The 18,912-nt window shown below is 38.1% G+C and overlaps 1 protein-coding gene and 1 pseudogene across 16 annotated transcripts in view; both read left to right on the top strand.

Moving 5' to 3' along the window:
* Positions 1-18,912, top strand: part of PPIP5K1 (diphosphoinositol pentakisphosphate kinase 1) — a 55,337-nt gene that overhangs the window by 33,398 nt on the left and 3,027 nt on the right. For 15 of the 16 annotated variants that reach the window (XM_077127650.1, XM_077127655.1, XM_077127653.1 and 12 more), the window contains 3 exons: positions 284-421; positions 14,248-14,361; positions 16,908-18,843. In XM_077127650.1, the coding sequence (XP_076983765.1) occupies positions 284-421; positions 14,248-14,361; positions 16,908-17,782 (1,127 nt within the window). In that variant the 3' untranslated portion in view covers positions 17,783-18,843. Of the gene's footprint in view, positions 1-283; positions 422-14,247; positions 14,362-16,907; positions 18,844-18,912 lie in introns of those variants that run through there. The other variant, XM_077127662.1, reaches the window with a different exon arrangement.
* Positions 442-3,052, top strand: LOC143656013 (zinc finger Ran-binding domain-containing protein 2-like; annotated as a pseudogene).

The following is an 18,912-nucleotide window of genomic DNA, read 5'->3' as shown; positions in this document are numbered from 1 at the left end:
ATTTTGTTGATTTTTTCATGGGATATCACAGGTTCTCCATAGGTGGGATGAAAGGTATTTCATTCACCTGGAGGCCTTTTCAGTTAAACTTTTTAAAGAATCTGGAGGTGAGAGAAACAGACTCTCTTAGAGTCTCTAAAGAGTTCCCTCTTCTGAGAATCTTGGATACCCTACCCTCTAAAAGCCACAGACTCCAGATGGCTCTCAGGGACTCTCCATAACTTGGCCAGTTATTGTACATCTGGCAGGAATAACATGACTCTGCCCTTTTCTACCCTAACAGGATTTGAAGGGTGTTCCATGGTACCTACCATCTACCCATTGGAAACACTGCATAATGCCCTTTCCCTGCGTCAAGTGAGTGCATTCTTGAGTAGAGTCTGCCAGCGCCACACCGAAACCCAGGCCCAGGCATCTGCAGGTATGGAGAATATTATCCATTGTACCCCAACCTCTGCCCCTACTCCCTTCTTAGAACATAAGAAAGTTATAAATAAAAAAGATAGGCGCTCATAAAATGCCCAAAAATAAACTTGAAAAATGTTAAATTACACAGGCCAAATCAACATCATAGAGATATTACTTCTTTCAAGTTCATTTACAAATTTAATGTGATTCCAATCAGAATACTGTTGTTTTTCTAAAGTTAGACAAATCAATTATGAAGTTCTCATTGAAAAATAAACAAGCAAGAATAGCCAGGAAAACACTGAAAAGAGGAACAAAACACTGAAAAGAGGGGACACTAGCCCACCAGATATTAAAAGCATACTATGAAACTATAATTAAAACAGTATAGTATTGGTACATGGATAGACAAATCAGTGAAACAAATGATAAAATCTAGAAATAGATAAACTTGGCATTTAAAGACACTTGGGAAAGATACACTTTTTTAATAAATGAAGTTGGGATAACCAAATAGTCATTTGGCAGAAACAGAAATTGAATCTGTACTTCACATTGTATACCAGCATAAACTTTATATGGATCAGAGAGCTAAATGTAAAAATTAAACCATATGGTGACCTCAGAGAAAATAGTGAAGTAGATGGCTTCAAAGGCCCATTACTCTACAGTAACACTGAAAAATCAAGCAAAAACTTTCAGAATCAATTTTATCAGAACTCTGGAAAATAGCCAAAGGTTTATAGAAACCAAAGAAAATGCTGAATCAAGGAAAAGTTAACTTAAAAAAAAAAAAAGATAAAAAGTCAACTTAAAAATGGTGGGGTGGGTGCAAGGGTGCTTCAGTGGTAGAATGCTTGCCTTCCATGAAGGAGACCCAGGTTCAATTCCCGGACTATGCACCCCCCCCTCCAAAAAAAAAATGGTGGGAAAACTTTGTGGCATTTTTACTTGCCCTTGCCTCACCCTCCTTCTCAAGGTGGTAGTCTTGAAGATGACAGCACACATTCTCAATTGTAGGATCCTTGTACCTGGCTCCAAAGAGAGCAAAAAGACCTTATTCTCAAAAAATTGCATTTGTTGTTTGTCTATCCAACCTATCTGAGTGTTATCTGAAGGACTGACACAAGATACTTGCTTTGTTTTGCCTAACTCAAGAATTCACTCAAGTCAGAAAAATGGTTTCCTTGAAAACATTGTTAGGCAAATGAAAAATCCAGTGCTGCTCATGGCAGAAGATTACATTTGAAGAAAATGAGATGTACCAAAAGCCTGGGAAAAAAGCTTGGGAGAGAGTTTCTTTGGGAAATTAGGGCATTTAGAAGCACCTAGTATATGGAGAAATTTAGAAAGATATGAGGGAAATGTGGCTACAGGTGGCTGTGGTGGTTGCGGTAGCCTAGATGTTGACCAAAAATTTCCGAGTTAGTGATGGAGACTGGATTTGACTTGACAAGAAACATGGAAGTGTAAACTTTGCTAGAAGAGCCAGCTATAATTGATGTGGTCAGAAGAAAACAGGCCAAGATGATGAAAACTGGAGGTACTGAAATAGGAAAGACACTTACAGAAAAGAGCCAAGGCCTGTTTAGTGCTAACGACTGGCAGTGTGAAATCTGCAGTAATGTGAATTGGGCCAGAAGAGCAGAATGTAACATGTGCAATACTCAAACACATGCTAAGTTAGAATAAAGAATAGGTTATGGTGGTGGTTTTAATAAAAGAGAAGATATTGAATGTATAGAAAGAGAGGAATCTGATGGTGAATATGATGAGTTCAGACATGAAGAAAAAAAATACAGAGGGAAGGAAGTTGGTCCCATATCCATTTTAAAGGAAGTTGAAGATGAAGAATCAGAGGGAGGAAAAGAGGATGAAGATGAAGATCTTTCTAAATATAAATTACATGAGGATGAGGATGAAGATGATGCTGAGCTCTCAAAATAGAATCTTGATGTCAATGAAGAAGATAGTAATAAAAAGAAACCCAATAGATAAATTCTTGATCTTCACATTCATGCTCTTCATCATGCTCATCCTCCCCCTCAAGTTCAAGGTCTGGATCCAGGTCCCGTTCAAGAATTCTTCCAGTTTGCAGTCAAGATCTCCTTCCAGTTCCAGAGAGTGTTCAAAATCTCATGGGTCGAAATCAAGATCCAGCTCCAGGTCCCACAAGGGATTTTTTTCCCCACAAAAAAGATCGTATGCAAGTTCATCATCTTCTCCTTAGAGGAACAGAAAGAGAAATTGCTCTAGATCTTCTTCACCTGGTAATCACAAAAAAAGATGAAGAAGATCATGGTCACTCAAAAGCCAGGTGATTCGTGAAAACACTAAACAACCCTGAGGCCAGGGCCAACCCCTGTGGAACACCACTGCTTTACCCCGTCACCCTCTGGATCGTCTCATTCTGGTCCCTGTTCAAATTTAAAAAAAAAAAAAAATGGGTATTAAAATTTACATCTTAGACTTCCGGAGAAGATGGCAGCTTAGTAAGACGCGCGGGTCTTAGTTCCTCCTCCAGAAAAGCAACTAAAGAAAGAGAAACAATACGAAACAGCTCCCGGAGTCACGACAGAGACCAAAAAGACAGCGTACCCCATTCTGGAACAGCTGAACAGGCAGGGAGAATCTGCTGCGGTGAGATACCCGAGGGGCGCGCGTTTTCCGGCCGGGGCGGCTGGCGACTGGCGACTGGGGTCCCCTCCACGCACGTGGCTCCCCGGTCTGACTGGGAACGTTGGATAGCGGGGCCCTCCCGTCACGCTTGGCGTTTCGGGCCAGCTGGGCAATTAGGACCGGCACTCTCCCAAGCCGCGGCGGCCGGCGACCCCCGCCTCCACGTGCGGTTTCCCAGGCCGACTGCCGTGCAGACAGACGAGCACCACGAGCGCCACCTACTGGGCAGGAAAAGAAAAACAGAGCCCAGAGATTTCACAGAAAAAGCTTTCAACCAGCTGGGTCCCACATCCAGGGAAATCTGATCAAATGCCCAGACACCAGCAGAAAATAATGGATGACGCTCGGAAAATTGAAGATATGGCCCAGTCAAAGGAACAAACCAATAGTTCAAATGAGATACAGGAGCTGAGACAACTAATGCTGAATATACGAACAGAAATGGAAAAACTCTTCAAAAACCAAATCAATAAATTGAGGGAGGACATGAAGAAGACATGGGCTGAACAAAAAGAAGAAATAGAAAATCTGAAAAAACAAATCACAGAACTTATGGGAGTGAAGGAAAAAGAAGAAAAAATGGAAAAAACAATGGATACCTACAATGGTAGATCTAAAGAGACAGAAGCTACAATTAGTGAACTGGAGGATGGAACATCTGAATTCCAAAAAGAAACAGAAACTATAGGGAAAAGAATGGAAAAACTTGAGCAGGGGATCAGGGAACTGAATGACAATATGAAGCGCACAAATATACGTGTTGTGGGTGTCCCAGAAGGAGAAGAGAAGGGAAAAGGAGAAAAACTAATGGAAGAAATTATCACTGAAAATTTCCCAACTCTTATGAAAGACCTAAATTTGCAGATCCAAGAAGTGCAGCGCACCCCAAAGAGAATAGACCCAAATAGGCGTTCTCCAAGACACTTACTAGTTAGAATGTCAGAGGTCAAAGAGAAAGAGAGGATCTTGAAAGCAGCAAGAGAAAAACAATCTGTCACATACAAGGGAAACCCAATAAGACTATGTGTAGATTTCTCAGCAGAAACCATGGAAGCTAGAAGACAGTGGGATGATATATTTAAATTACTAAAAGAGAAAAACTGCCAACCAAGACTCCTATATCCAGCAAAATTGTCCTTCAAAAATGAAGGAGAAATTAAAACATTTATAGACAAAAAGTCACTGAGAGAATTTGTGACCAAGAGACCAGCTCTGCAAGAAATACTAAAGGGAGCACTAGAGTCAGATACGAAAAGACAGAAGAGAGAGGTATGGAGTAAAGTGTAGAAAGAACGAAAATCAGATATGATATATATAATACAAAAGCCAAAATGGTAGAGGAAAATATTATCCAAACAGTAATAATACTAAAAGTTAATGGACTGAATTTCCCAATCAAAAGACATAGAATGGCAGAATGGATTACAACCCAGCAATACCACTGCTAGGTATCTACTCAAGGGACTTAAGGGCAAAGACACAGACGGACATTTGCACACCAGTGTTTATAGCAGCATTATCTACAATTGCAAAAAGATGGAAACAGCCAAAATGTTCATCAACAGACGAGTGGCTAAACAAACTGTGGCGTATACCTACGATGGAATATTATGCAGCTTTAAGACAGACTAAACTTATGAAGCATGTAATAACATGGATGGACCTAGAGAACATTATGCTGAGTGAGTCTAGCCCAAAACTAAAGGACAAATACTGTAAGGTCCCACTGATGTGAACCGACATTCGAGAATCAGCTTGGAATATATCATTGGTAACAGAGACCAGCAGGAGTTAGAAACAGGGTAAGATAATGGGTAATTGGAGCTGAAGGGATACAGACTGTGCAACAGGACTAGATACAAAAACTCAAAAATGGACAGCACAATAATACCTAAGTGTAATGTAACTAGGTTGGAACACTGAATGAAGCTGCACCTGAAATATGGTTTTTTGTTTGTTTGTTTGTGTGTTTGTATCTTTTGTTTTTGTTTTTTTCTTTTTCCTTTTTATATATATATATATTATTAGTATTATTATTTTAATTCTCTTCTCTATATTAACATTCTATATCTTTTTCTGCTGTTTTGCTAGTTCTTTTCCTAAATCGATGCAAATGTACTAAGAAATGGTGATCATACATCTATGTGATGATACTAAGAATTACTGAGTGCATTTGTAGAATGGAATGATTTCTAAATGTTGTGTTAATTTCTTTTCTTTTTTTTGATTAATAAAAAAATTTAAAAAAAAAATTTACATCTTAAAGTATTCAATACAGTGTAGGAAGCATATTTTTTAAGAAGTTGTTGTCTTATTTGGTCAGAAGTGCTAAATCTACTAGTAGAGATACATGCCTCTCATTGCTTTTCAAAACAATACAGCTGTGCTTATTTGTGAAATTAAAAGTAAATAGTGTGGAGCGCAAGGGTAGTTCAGTGGTAGAATTCTCACCTGCCATGTGGGAGACCTGGGTTTGGTTCCTGGGCCATGCACTCCCCACCACCCCACCCTCCCACAAAAATCAACAAATTGTGCTGCAGTAACGGGATAGTCACATGGAAAAAGAATGAAATGTGACCCCCACCATGTAGCATACAAAAAAAAAGTAAATAGCATTTTAAACCATAATGTCCCAAAATAGATGCTACATTTTGCATTCATTATTTAAAAACATTTATTTCCTTATGTAAAAACCATCATCACCATAACAAAGTACTTTGTTTCCTAATTTGAACTATGCTTTTTATTCCAAATATGTCCCATCTTTTGATTAAGATAGGATTGTCAAAACTTACCTAAACTTTGGGTATGGAGGGAAGGGCTATGGTAAAGTAGTTGGGAACAAGCTGTTTATGTTAACCTGGGAGAAGAAGTCAACCTTTTTAGATTAGCCTATGTCAAAGTGACTCTCATGTCAGAAAAATTTCAACTAAGTTGTAAAACAGCCAACTAAAACTGATTTATTTTGAAAGTCCCTATGCTTAGGGTACCTTAGAATCATTGACTCTTTTATTCAGTTTCATTTTTGTGCCACTATATTTAATGTAAAAAAATCTTGTGAATTGCAGAAGAAGATATTATTCATTTCTCTTTTACTAAAATGAGACTAAAAGAAAACAATCTAATAGTCTGTCACTTTTGATATGGTTGGCTGCTAAGAAAAAAACATCTTTGAAATATTTGGCTGTTTTAATAGTTTAAAAAGCTTTGTGTGATATCTTTAAAAAATCTGGTTATCAGATATGAGAGGTTAGAAAAGGCTAAATCATAGTTGTTAATGAGAAACAAATTGAAGAGTTTCTGAAGTGTATTTTTCTTGGGATGAAAGGTGAACAAAGACATTGTGAATTTAAGTGAATATTTGCCTTGAGATATTTAACTTTAAACATTTTGCATAAAATTGTCTCCTGTAGTGCAAATGACTGCTTATTTCTGCATGATGTTGAATCATTACTGTTCCCATTCACTTGAAATTATTTATGGCTTAAAATATTTTTGGAATTTGTTTTATTTCCCCAAACTAAAATCTGGTCATTTGAAAAAAGAAACAAGAAAGAAAGAAAGATATATGCATCTCCAGGACATGATATATGCCCAGAAAGATATGGGGAGACCCCAGACTTTCATGTCTGGCAGATATATCTAGGCTCAGCACAAACAGGAAGTTAAGGCTAAGGCAGATTTGTAAGTGGCCTGACTAAACATTGAAGGAATGTCCCAATACAAATGCAAAGACTGGGCGAGCTTTTTTCTTTCTTTCTTTTTTCCTTTTTTCTGTGTGTGTGTGTGAGAGCTCCTGGAATTTAAAAATATCTCTGTCAAAACGCTAGAAAGGATCAATGAATTTGAACATAGGTCAATTGAAATTATTCAATCTGAAGACCAAAAAGGAAAAAGAATGAAGAAAAATAAACAGATCCTCCTAAGAGACCTGTGGGGCACCATCAAGTGTACCAACATATACATAATGAGAATCCCAGAGGAGAGAGAAAGGGATGGAAAGAATATTTAAAGAAATAATGGATGAAAACTTCCCATAGTTGATAAAAGACATGAATTTACACATCAGAGAAGCTCAGTGAGCTCTAAGGAGGATAAACACAAAGAGCTATACACTGGGACATATTATAACCAATTGTTGAAAGACACGGATGAAGAGAAAATCTGGAAAACAGGAAGAGAGATGATTCATTATGGACAGGGATCCTCAATAAGATTAACAGCTGATTTCTCATCAGAAAACATGGAGTTGGATGGCATATCTAAAGTGCTGAAAGAAAACAGTCAATCAAGAATTCCATATCAGCAAAGCTATCCCATACATCTATGGACAGTTGATTTTTTAACTGTGAAATATAACATAAATACAAAAAAAAAAGCAATAAATTCCAAAGTACATTTTAACAAGTAGTTATAGAACAGATTTCAAAGTTTGGTATAGATTACAGTTCCACAATGTCAGGTTTTTCCTTCTAGCTGTTCCAAGACACTGGAGACTATAAAGAAATGTCAATATAATGTTTTGGTAGTCATACTCATTGATTAAATCCTAACTTCTTTGTTATAACTACTCCTTCTCCTTTGATCTTTCTCTCAATCTTTAAGGATATTTTGGTTATATGCATTCTAACTTATTTTCAGGTTGAAAAGTGGTGTCAACAATAGAGGAACTGATTTATGTTCTTGGAGTGGCTGGCCCCTCTGGACTTTAGGACTTAACTGGCCTAGGAACCATCTGAAGGTTTTAGATTTCTAAAAAGTAAACTTAGTGCATGCAGCTTTTGTAGGATCTCATATAGAGTCCTGGGTGTTCTTTAGAGTTAACAGGAATGATTTTGGTTGGGGTTTGGCAAACTGTGGCAATTAACATTATCCAGCTGAATCTTGCATAAGGGTAGCCTCCAGAATAGTGTCTCAACTCTATTTGAACTCTCTTAGCCACTGATACCTTATTTTATTACACTTCTTTTCCCCCTTTTGGTCAGGAAAGCCTTGTCAATCCCACAGTGCCAGGGCCAGGCTCGCCCCTAGGAGTCATGTCCCATGTTGCCAGAGACACACACCCTTGGATGTCACGTCCTGCATAACAGGGAAGGTAATGATTTTACTTGCAGAGCTGGGCTTAGACAGAGGCCACATCTGAACAGCAAAAGAGGTTTTCTGGAGGTAACTCTTAGACATAATTATAGGTAGGCTTAGCTTCTCCGCAAGTTTCATAAGAGCAAGCCTTAAGATCAGGGGCTTGGTCTATTGACTTGAGAATCCCTAATGTTTGAGACAGTATCAGGGAATTCCCACATGGGAAAGTTTAATAGTTCCGTTTTTTTTCTCCAGTCCCTCAAGGGACTTTGCCTATACTTTTAACTTAACTGCCCAACATACTCTGGAATGTATCTGGATATTACATTAAGCTATACAGAATTACAAGCCCTTGTTACTATTCTACATTCCTTGGGTTTGGATGTTAAAATGATCTATCCAGACAGGTTGAGTTAGATTGTATGCTACAGAAAATTTAGTTTTTGAACAAAATAAAGCTCTCTTTCTTTGGTCTCATATAATGGTGAAGTTCTAAAATACAGACTCTGTCATCCTTTACCTTGTATTTTGACTTACTTTAGTTCAAACCAGACTGACTTTGTTCTTATCTCTAATTGAAGCCTGATCTCTTTTTCCATTTCTCTCACAGTTGCTGTACGTAGCAATGCTGACTTTCAGGCTGCAAAACACCTACTTAGGTGTCACACAGATACCCAAAGTTCCAGGGAAATACCAGTTTATACACATATAGCACAGCATCTCAGAATCTAGAAATAACACTTAAAGCATAGGAATGAATGTGACTGCTATAAGAGCTTACAATCTAGGCCCCAATTTTCTTATAAGTATTCTCTAAAAGAGACCGTGCAATTTTTGTCTTTTTGTTCTGGCTTACTTTGTACAACATAGTATCCTCAAGGTTCATTCACCTCGTTGCCTGACTCATGACATTGTTCCGTTCTGTACTGCACAATATTCCATCATGTATATACACCACTGTTTACCTTTCTGCTTCTCAGTCACTTCTAGCCAATTAAATTTTTCCGGGGGGGCAGGGGATGGGGGCGGGGCATGGAACATAGATCAGACCTAGGTCTCCCACATGGCGGGCAATTATTCTACCTGGCCACCTGGCTTTTGACAAGGGTGTCAAGTCCATTCAATGGGAGAAAAGTAGTCTCTTCAACTCATAGTGCTGGGACATCTCAATTTCCAAATACTAACAAACCAAATCCAACAGCATATTAAAAGTGTTATACATCCTGACCAAGTGGGATTTATTCTAGGATTTCAGCGGTGGTTCAAATAAGAAAATCAACCAATGTAACATACCACACTAATAAAACAAAGAGAAAATAATCCCACATGATTATCTCAATTGACACAGAAAGGGTATTTGACAAAATCCAGCACCCTTTGTTGTTAAAAAGACAAAACAAAAAAACAAACAAAAAAAAATTCTGAAAACTAGGACTATAAGAGAACTTTTTCAGCATAGTTAAGGGCAATTATGAAAAATCCACAGCTAATATCATACCTAATGTTGAAAGAGTAAAACTTTTACCCTAAGATCAGGAACAAGACAAAAATTCCATCTGTCACTACTGTTATTCAACAAAGTGCTGGAAGTTCTAGCCAGAGCAGTTAGGCAAGAAAAAGAAGTGAAAAGTGTTCAAGTTGGAAAGAAAGATATAAAACTACTTCTATTCACAGATTATATCATCCTGTATTTAGAGAATCCCCAGGATTCTGCCAAAAACTGCTAGAGCTAATGAATAAATTTAGCAAACTTGCGGGACACAAGATGCAAAGATCAATTGTGTTCTATATATTATTAATGAACTATCAAAAAAGGATTAAGAAAGCAATTCCATTTAAAATAGTAGCTAAAATGATAAAATACCTAGGAATGAATTTAACCAAGTAGGTAAAAAACTTGTATGCTGAAAACTACTAAATATTGCTGAAGAATCCAAAGAAGACGTATGTAAATGGAAAGACATCCCATGTTCATGAATTAGAAGGCAATATTAAGATGGCCATACTACCCAAAGCATTCTACAGATTGAATGCAATCCCTTTAAAATTCCAAAGACCCTTTTTTTTTGTAGGATTCTCAAATTTCATATGGAATTTCAAAAGGGAAATGGGGATGACTTCTTTTTTAAAAAAATTTTGGAGTGGTAAAATATTTATAACATAAAATTTGTCATTTTAACCATTTTTAAATGACATTCATTATTTGGGGAGTGACTTCTTAATGGGTATGGAGTTTTCTTTTGGGATGATCAAAATATTTTGAAACTATATGGGGTGATGATTATACAATATTGTGAATGTACTATATGCCATTGAATTGTATACTTTAAAATGGTTAATTTTATGTTATGTGAATTTCACTGGTACTAAAAAAAATTAAACCACGTAAGTACTAAAAGAAAGCAGTGGAATAAATTCCTTTATCACATGAAACTAAGGAAAGCCTAATTAGACTCAAAACTTAAAATACAGAAGCAGTAGGAAAAGATTGGTAAATTAAAGCATATGCACGTTTTAAAATAAGAAGCAAAAACAACAGCAAATCACAAGCAAAGAATTGTTTTGGGGGGCAATTTATATCATATGCAGATGTCTAATCATCCTGAAATACAAAGAGCTCTTGTATATGAAGGAGAAGTCTGAAAATGTTATTAATAAAAAGAACATTTACAGAGAAAGCATGCAGATGCCCATTATATATATGAAATGCTGTTCAACCTTGATCATAAGAGATATGCAAATGAAAACTAAACTGAGTTATCATTTCTCACCTATCAGAGAGAAAAAAATCCAAATATTTGACAAAGTACTCTCTTGGTAAGTCTGTGAAGAAACAGGCAATCCCATGCTTTGTTGGTGGGAGAAGTACAACCCTTATGGAAAAAATTTTTGTAATAACTCACAGGGTTACAGGTACAATTACCCTCTGACCCAGTAATCCACTTCTAGGAATATATTTTGAAGCTATAGCTAAACAAGTATGAAATAAAGTTATATAAGGTTATTCATTGTAGCATTTTTAAACTATTTTTATTGTGTAGTATAACATATATACAAAGCAAAGAAATTAAAAAGCAATAGTTTTCAAAGCACTCTTCAACAAGTGGTTACAGGATAGATCCCCAGAGTTTGTTATGGGCTGCCATACAATCCTCTCATATTTTTCCTTCTAGCTGCTCTAGAATATAAGAGGCTAAATGGCTTAAATACTTTTTTATCATCACAATCAACTTTTTTTCCTTCTTTTCATTGTAGCATTATTTGTAAATAATGGAACAACTCAAAGGTCCTTCGGTATGACAGTGGTTGAAAAAACTGTGAAACACAATTAAAACAAATGAAGAAGATATCTATTTTTCTGACCTGAAGTAATCTCCAGCATAAATTATTTGGTGAAAAAAGCCAGATACAGGATAGTGTTAATAATATGTTATCTATTTTGTAAGTAAGGAGAGGAAATAAGGAAAAAATACAAATATATTTGCAAAAAAATGCTGAAAGTATAAACCAGTAACTAATAAAAATGGTAACTTCTAGAGAACAGTAGGTAATGGGGTTGAGAAGACAAGGATGGAAACACAAGTTCTCTGATTATGCCTTTGTATATATCTTTGACTTTTTTTTTGGCATGGACAGGCTCCGGGAATGGAACCTGGGTCCCCAGCATGGCAGGTGAGAATTCTGCCACTGAGCTACCATTTATCTTTGACTTTTGAACCCATAAATGTCTTTCAAAATATTAAACTAGGGTACACAGGTGGTTTAGTGGTAGAATGCTCACCTTTCATGCAGGAGACCCGGGTTCAATTCCCAGACCATGTATTACCAACCCCCCGCCCCCCCCCCCCCAAAATAACTAAATTAAAAGGGAAAAGAAGACGATCCTAAAATTGAAAGGAAAAAAAAAGGAAGAAATGACCATAACTATATATCAAAATAGTAATGTATACACACAGGGAAAACAAATTTTCAAATAATTTTGGAATATTGTACTCTGACTACACGTACTTTAGTGGGACAAGGTGAACTATAAAATAATCTTAAACTTCATTCAGTAGTTTATTAGTAATATTAATAGTGTTTTAAAACAAAGTAAGGAAAATTAGATACAAGATATAAATTCAAAAGTCTTTAAAAGTGCTGTTATATTAAATTTGAATTGGAAATATCCATATGAATTCAGTTTTTTTAGTGCTTTTTATAACTCTCTGCACTAAAAGGAATAACAGTGAGCACCCTTAGCATTAAATAAAGCCAGGACTCCTCAGTTAAATGACTGATTCTTGGTCGAGGGCAGTGATTTTTAACCACCCTCCCCACCCCCTTCAAGGAGCTTTTTTAGATATTTTTTTCCTAATCATACCCCACCCCATGAAATTTTAGTGTCACAGGTGTCATATATGTGTTTATGTACTGTGTTCTTTTTATGGGCACAAACCATTGCAATATGTAAAATTTTTTCACCTTCCACCAAAAAACAATTTAGTTGAGAACACATGAGCAAGGAGTGCACAAGGTGATCCTGGAGCATCTTGTAGTGGAACAAAGGGAAACCCACTGACCAGAATTGGGAGAATTTGAGCCTTAAAAAGAATACTCACTGGGCAGGCAACAGTGGCTCAGTGGCAGAGCTCTTGCCAGAGATCAGGTTCAATTCCCAGTGCCTGACCATGTAGTGAAAAAAAAGAATACTTACTTTAAGTGATTAAAGCACATTGACTATATAAAAATCCTTGAGGGCGGGCCATGGTGGCTTAGTGTCAGAGTTCTCACCTGCCATACTGAAGACCTGGGTTAGATTCCCGGTGTCTGCCCATGCAAAAAAAAAAATCCTTGAGCCCACAATGAATCTTGGAAAAGAGATAGCAAAAATATAATAAAACCCATCTGCTACTATTAGACTTTTCACCAACAATGTACTCTGAAATTTGGTAATTAGAGAGAGAGAATTAAACATCCTACCTTTTCAGTAAGAACCATAGTTCAATGTAGTCAAATAGTCCCAGTTGAAGAAGGAAGGTTAGTCCTTACAAATAATATGCTGAAGGAATGATAGAATTAGAAAATCATTTTAATAACCCTAATAAAGCAATTAAAGGTCATCAATGGATTCTAACATCATTGATGCAGAACTAGAAATATGCACAATGAAAAAGAATCACCCCATGTATGACTTGCTAATCATAAGGGGAAAACTTCATAATGGTGAGATGTGGTGGGCACTACCTTAACCAGTTAGTAAATTTAGCCGTATTTATACTGGGACAACAGTATGTTATGTGCCTCTGATATGATACAATATAAATACAAAGCATCACCTCCTAAAGTATTCTTGACAAAATCAGTTAACCTTAATCTATATAACGATCAATGTTTTTAGATCTAACCACCAGTTTATAGCATATATGAGGGATATAGAAACAAGTTTAATGTTTTCATGAGGAAGCCATCATGCGAATCCAGAATGTGGGACATGACATTCTGCAAGACAGCTGGCCTGTTCTTTTCAAAAGAGTCAATGTGAAAAAGGGGGTGGGGGCACTAATCTAGATTAAAAGAACTTTGGAGAAATAACAAATGCAACGCATGGTCCATATTTGGATCCTGCTATAAAGAACATGTTGGGAATAATTGGGAAAATTTGAACGTGGACTGGTTATTATGTGATATTAGAGAATTATTATTAATTTAGTTAGGTTTATTAATGTTATGTGGCAATGTAAGAGAATTTTTTTTAGAGATGCATATTGAATTTAAAGATGAAATGTTTCATAATATCTGACATTTTAAAAAATTTTAGCATGGAAAAAATAGATGGAAAGATATTAACATGTTAAATCTAGGAGATGAGTATATATGCATTTATTGTACTAATCTTTAAACTACTTTTTAAAAATATATCTGAAAATGTTTGTAATATAAAGTTTAAAAATGGAAAATGGTTAGGTTGAAGGGTCCCTAGGAAGTGCTACTTGTTAGCCTGTGGACGTATAACTTGGCTTTGACTTTTGTTGAGAACCTGTGGCTCTTGTATTCTCCCTCATATGCTTTTTTTCTTCCATCTCTTTCCCACCTCTCTAGCCTTTTTTGAGTCAATGCACAGCCACCAAGCCTCAGATAGTCCATTTTCCCCACCCCGTACTCTTCATTCACCTCCCCTGCAACTCCAGCAGCGCTCTGAGAAGCCCCCTTGGTGTAAGTAATCCTTTTAGAACTGCCTAGACAAAGAGTGAATGGGATGGAGGGGTTAGTTAATGAGGAACTTGTAGTATGAGGGGCAAGAAGATGAGGACTGAGAGACTGGGACTATCCACTTGGGTAAGCAGTCTTATCTGTGGCTTCCAAGATGAAAAGGGATCAGTTCATTCTATCTCTAAATTCTATTCTCCGTGTCCTCTCTATCTCATTGGAGAGTCTCCTAAAAGAGAGAGACTCAGAGGACCCTTTGGGGAAAAAAGGATAGACACCTCATTCTCCTCAGATCCCCTGTGGTCTCTGTAGCTTTCTCAAGGAAAGATGACTAGGGAAGCAACGTAGCTGGGAGCAGGAAACTAGAATCTGCTATTAATATCCATCTAGTTGTCTTTTCTCAAATTTTTGTTCAAGTTGAGGTGCTGCTCTTCCTCATCTCTTCTTTATCATCTCTATCCTGTCACTAATTATCTTTGTAGCAGTGTGAACAGGGGAGCCACAAGGAGTTTTTAGGGTGATTGCAAGGGAGATGGCAATGGCAATCAGAGTGGGGTTATGGGCCAGAGAAAATGGTAATGGAAAATCCTTCCCATGTTATTTCATGAATGACGGTAACCAAGCATAGCTTCTATCATTTTACCTGAACAGGACTGAAGCAAAGATTCATATTTCAGCATTGGGGTAAACAGTTGCAGAATCTTGCCCTTTTACTGGCACCCAGTATAAGGAAGAAACTTTCCTCCCCGATATCAAAAATTCTTCCTCTGAATTCCAGATTGTCCTATATTCCCCTTGCCAATTGCCCGTTTTATCTCTCTCCTAGAGTGTTTTTGGGTTCTGTGCCCTGGAAATCTTATCCTTCTTCCACTTCTATTTCTGTCTAACCTCTTTGATTTGCCTGAATCAAACAACTAGCTGGATTTTAAGGGTATTACTAACCTGGTAAGGCTCAGTTTACAGATTTGTTTTTTTTTTTTATTCCACTATCAAGCCTTTGACTCAGTATCAGGCAGATAGCCTCATCTTTAGGGTCTGTCTGCACCAGAAATAGGCTATATATCTCTTAAAGCCTTATTGCCCCCCAATAACATTCTTCTTTTCTTTCTGAAGCATGCCTCCTGTGATCCCTCCCAGAGGAGAGATAAATGGCATACTTTAAACTCAATGACAAATTGAACCTTTCCAGGCTTAGGCATACCAACTTTCCCCGGTTCTCCTGATGACAAGATATTCAGGTGTCCCTTGCTTCTGAAATCTATTATTGATATTGATACCAAAGCACATTAAATATACAGTTACTTTGATAACAACAAATATAATATTTACAAAGGTGAAAGTAGGTTAGTTCTACTACAGGTCAATGAGGAAGTGGAGGCTGAAGTATGAATTGCCCCACAGTGTAATTGAAGTTCATTTACACTTGAATAATGAACTTCATTATACTGTTGCCAGGATTTGGGAAATTTGTTTTTTTTTTTTTTACTTCAATGAAATTATTGCAAATTTTACTTTTTGTTAAAGAGTCTGGAATTTAATTTTTTAATTCATTATTTTCAAATAATTTTAGACTTGCAGAGGTATTGCAAAGATAACTCAGAACATTTCTGTATACTTTTCATCCAGCTTCCACTAATGTTAACATCTTAAATAAACCACAGTACAATGATCAAAACTAAGAAACTAACATTGGTACATGTAAAAATTAGAGTGAATACCCATACATGCATTTTCTGGGAAGTCTTTAACTTTCCTCAGAGTCTTAAAGGGATCAGTGACCCCCAGGGCCAGAAAGGTTAATTAGGAATTGCTGCCATTTGGAGATATCACGGCAAACTTCCAGCTTTGAATAAATCAGTTTCTTTACTATTTATCTCACCTAAAAGGTTTTTCTACACTTTCCTACTTAATTATCTCTTGGGTTATAATGATTACTCCTGCCTCAGAAATATATGACCCCCATGGGAATAGTGCAAAAGAGATCTTTGCTTAAAGAAATGATTCTTAATTTTTTAAGATGTATATCTGAACTGAAGATGTATATCTAAATCAATTGGTGTGTTTTCAGCAAAATGATAATGTACCCTCCATCCCTACCCCACATCTTTACCTTAAGCCTATAGATTAGAATTTCTAGAGATAGAACCTGGAAATTTGTATTTTAAAAAAATTTCCCTGGTAATTTTGATGTGGACCTCTAGTTATGAACCACTGGATTAAAGTGTTCATGTACCTCCAAGGTAGGAATGAGGGGCTATGAGAATTTGGAGTTGGGTTGGGTACATTTGTGAAAAAACAGGGTGAGGTGGGCCTCACCACTCTCTCCAAGTCTCAGATGTACTTTACTGCTACTCTTCTAGTGTACATGAGACCAGGGTGACAGTTACTGAGCTGAGCAGAGACTTATTTAGGAGTTTCTGCCTAATTTAGGAGGAATTCAGGCCCTCTTTTCAGAAGTCATGGGTCACCCATTCTGGCATTTGAATTACATATGTAGGGTAGAACCTACTCTTCCAGCTGGTCTGACTCAGTCTCCTGGCTTTGCTTTACAGACAGCAGCGGTCCTTCCAGCACTGTGTCCAGTGCTGGTCCTTCCTCCCCAACTGCAATGGATGGTAACTCCCGTTTTGGCTACAGTGATCAATCCTCCCTAAGTTCACATGTGACTGAAGAACGTCAAGGCCTTGGGCAGCCCCAGGAGGCTCTTGGTTATGGAGCACAAGAACCCATAGAAGGGGAGAAAAAACCTTTTGAACCAAACCAGTCCCCACAGGATCCACCTGTGGAGACCAGCCAGTCATGCCAGGAGTTTGCTGAGATCAGCCAGCCATTCCAGGAGGTCCCTGAGATTAGCCAACCATGCCAGGATGTCACAGAGGAAGTCAGCCAGCCCTGCTGGGAGATCCCCAAGGAGGTCAGCCAGCCATGCCATGAGGTCTCTGAGATCAGCCAGCCATGCCAGAAGGCCAGACAACTATGCCAGAAAGTATCTGAAGAAATCTGCCAGCTTTACCAAGAGAACCCTGAGGAGGTCAGCCAGCCATACCAGTTGGTCCCTGAGGAGGTTGGCAGGCTCGTCCATGGGTTCCCTGTAGGGGTTGGTGGCCTGGTTCAGGAAATCCTTGTGGAAATTGTCAGGCCAGCCCAAGAGGTCCCAGAGGAGTTGTCTGTGGAGGTTGGCAGGCTGGTCCAGGAAGCTTCTGCAATCAATCTGTTGTCTCAGGACATCACTGAGGTTGATAAACCATCCCAAGTGTTCTCTGGGGAGGTTGATCAGCAGTCTTGGGTGGTCCCTGATGTGACTGACTGGCTGCCTGGAAAGGAGGTTTCCCAAACCCAGTACCCATCTTGTGATCCAAATCCTCACAGCTCCCAGTCTCTAGCCCATGACCAGCACTCATCCCTTCCACCAGCAACATGTGATTAATGACTTTCTCATTAGTGGTGTCACACTCCTATCAACCATTTGAACCAGCAGCTCTTTCTATTGGTTAACTTGCCTGCCAGTGTAAGGCTTTGGCTCTCACCAGAGGTATCTGAGGAAGCAGCCCCTCCTCTTGGCATGAACAATACTTGGGCCAGGACTAGGCTTGGGAAGGAGCCAATTTTGTGTTCAAGGCAGCCATTGGCTCCCTACCTAGCCATTAGACTTGAATAGGATTTCTTTGGGGTGAGTTATTCTATCATTATCTAGCCTTTTCTGAGCATCCCAGGAAATCCCAGTTTGATAAATGAAATGCCACTTAACTAAAGACATCATCGGGAGCAGCAATTATAAATGGGAACTCCAGGGTATCTTCTTTTCTGGGGAAAATTTTCAGAACTTCTCAAGGTACCCTTAGACAATATGTGAATTAAGAGGGACTCTTTGTTTCTTAGCACTCCTCAGGTGGGCCCAGGATGGTCATCCGAAATGTCTAGGAAAAAAGAGTCTCCTTCCCAAACAGATATCTGTCATGGCCACTAATCTAAACTGGATTTATGAGTGTGTCTATTATCATCCCCGCGTGCCCCCTTTGCCCTAGGGGGCAACATCCCTAGGGAAAAATAGCTTGCTGTACAGATTTCACAGTAACTAGATATGCTATAGGGAATTCTTGGTCAGTTTGTAAAGCTGGGCCTCCCTTTGTTGTGAGAGAATTTGATGTAGGAGATGCTATAGTAGAGAGAATTAGGTTCTATTTTAAGCAACCAGCAAAGATCAATATTGTACAGATATGAACAAAGATTTTATATATATATATCTGTTGTAGTGCCAGGGACAGACTGCCCAAAGACCAAACATTTCCAGGGGTCTCCAAGACGTTTGTCCTTATATACATTGTGTCTTTAGGGCCAGGTGTGATTATATAGCTTTTCCCAAAGATCTGGGGATTGGAATCGGGGTGGGGTGGGGTGGGGGAGAGGAATGGTTAGAAGTGGTAATGCAGTTATTGGAGTGGGGAGCCAGAACATTCTGAGTGCTTAATAAATATGAAATAATGAGAATGGTGGTGATGGTGGTGATGATGTCCTTGTGAATTAGAGAATGACTATGGTTGTGAGTCAGTCATGTAT

Source organism: Tamandua tetradactyla, chromosome 14 (assembly GCF_023851605.1).
Source record: "Tamandua tetradactyla isolate mTamTet1 chromosome 14, mTamTet1.pri, whole genome shotgun sequence".
NCBI classification, from domain to species: Eukaryota; Metazoa; Chordata; class Mammalia; order Pilosa; family Myrmecophagidae; genus Tamandua; species Tamandua tetradactyla.
This window is presented reverse-complemented; position numbering and strand designations above follow the sequence as displayed.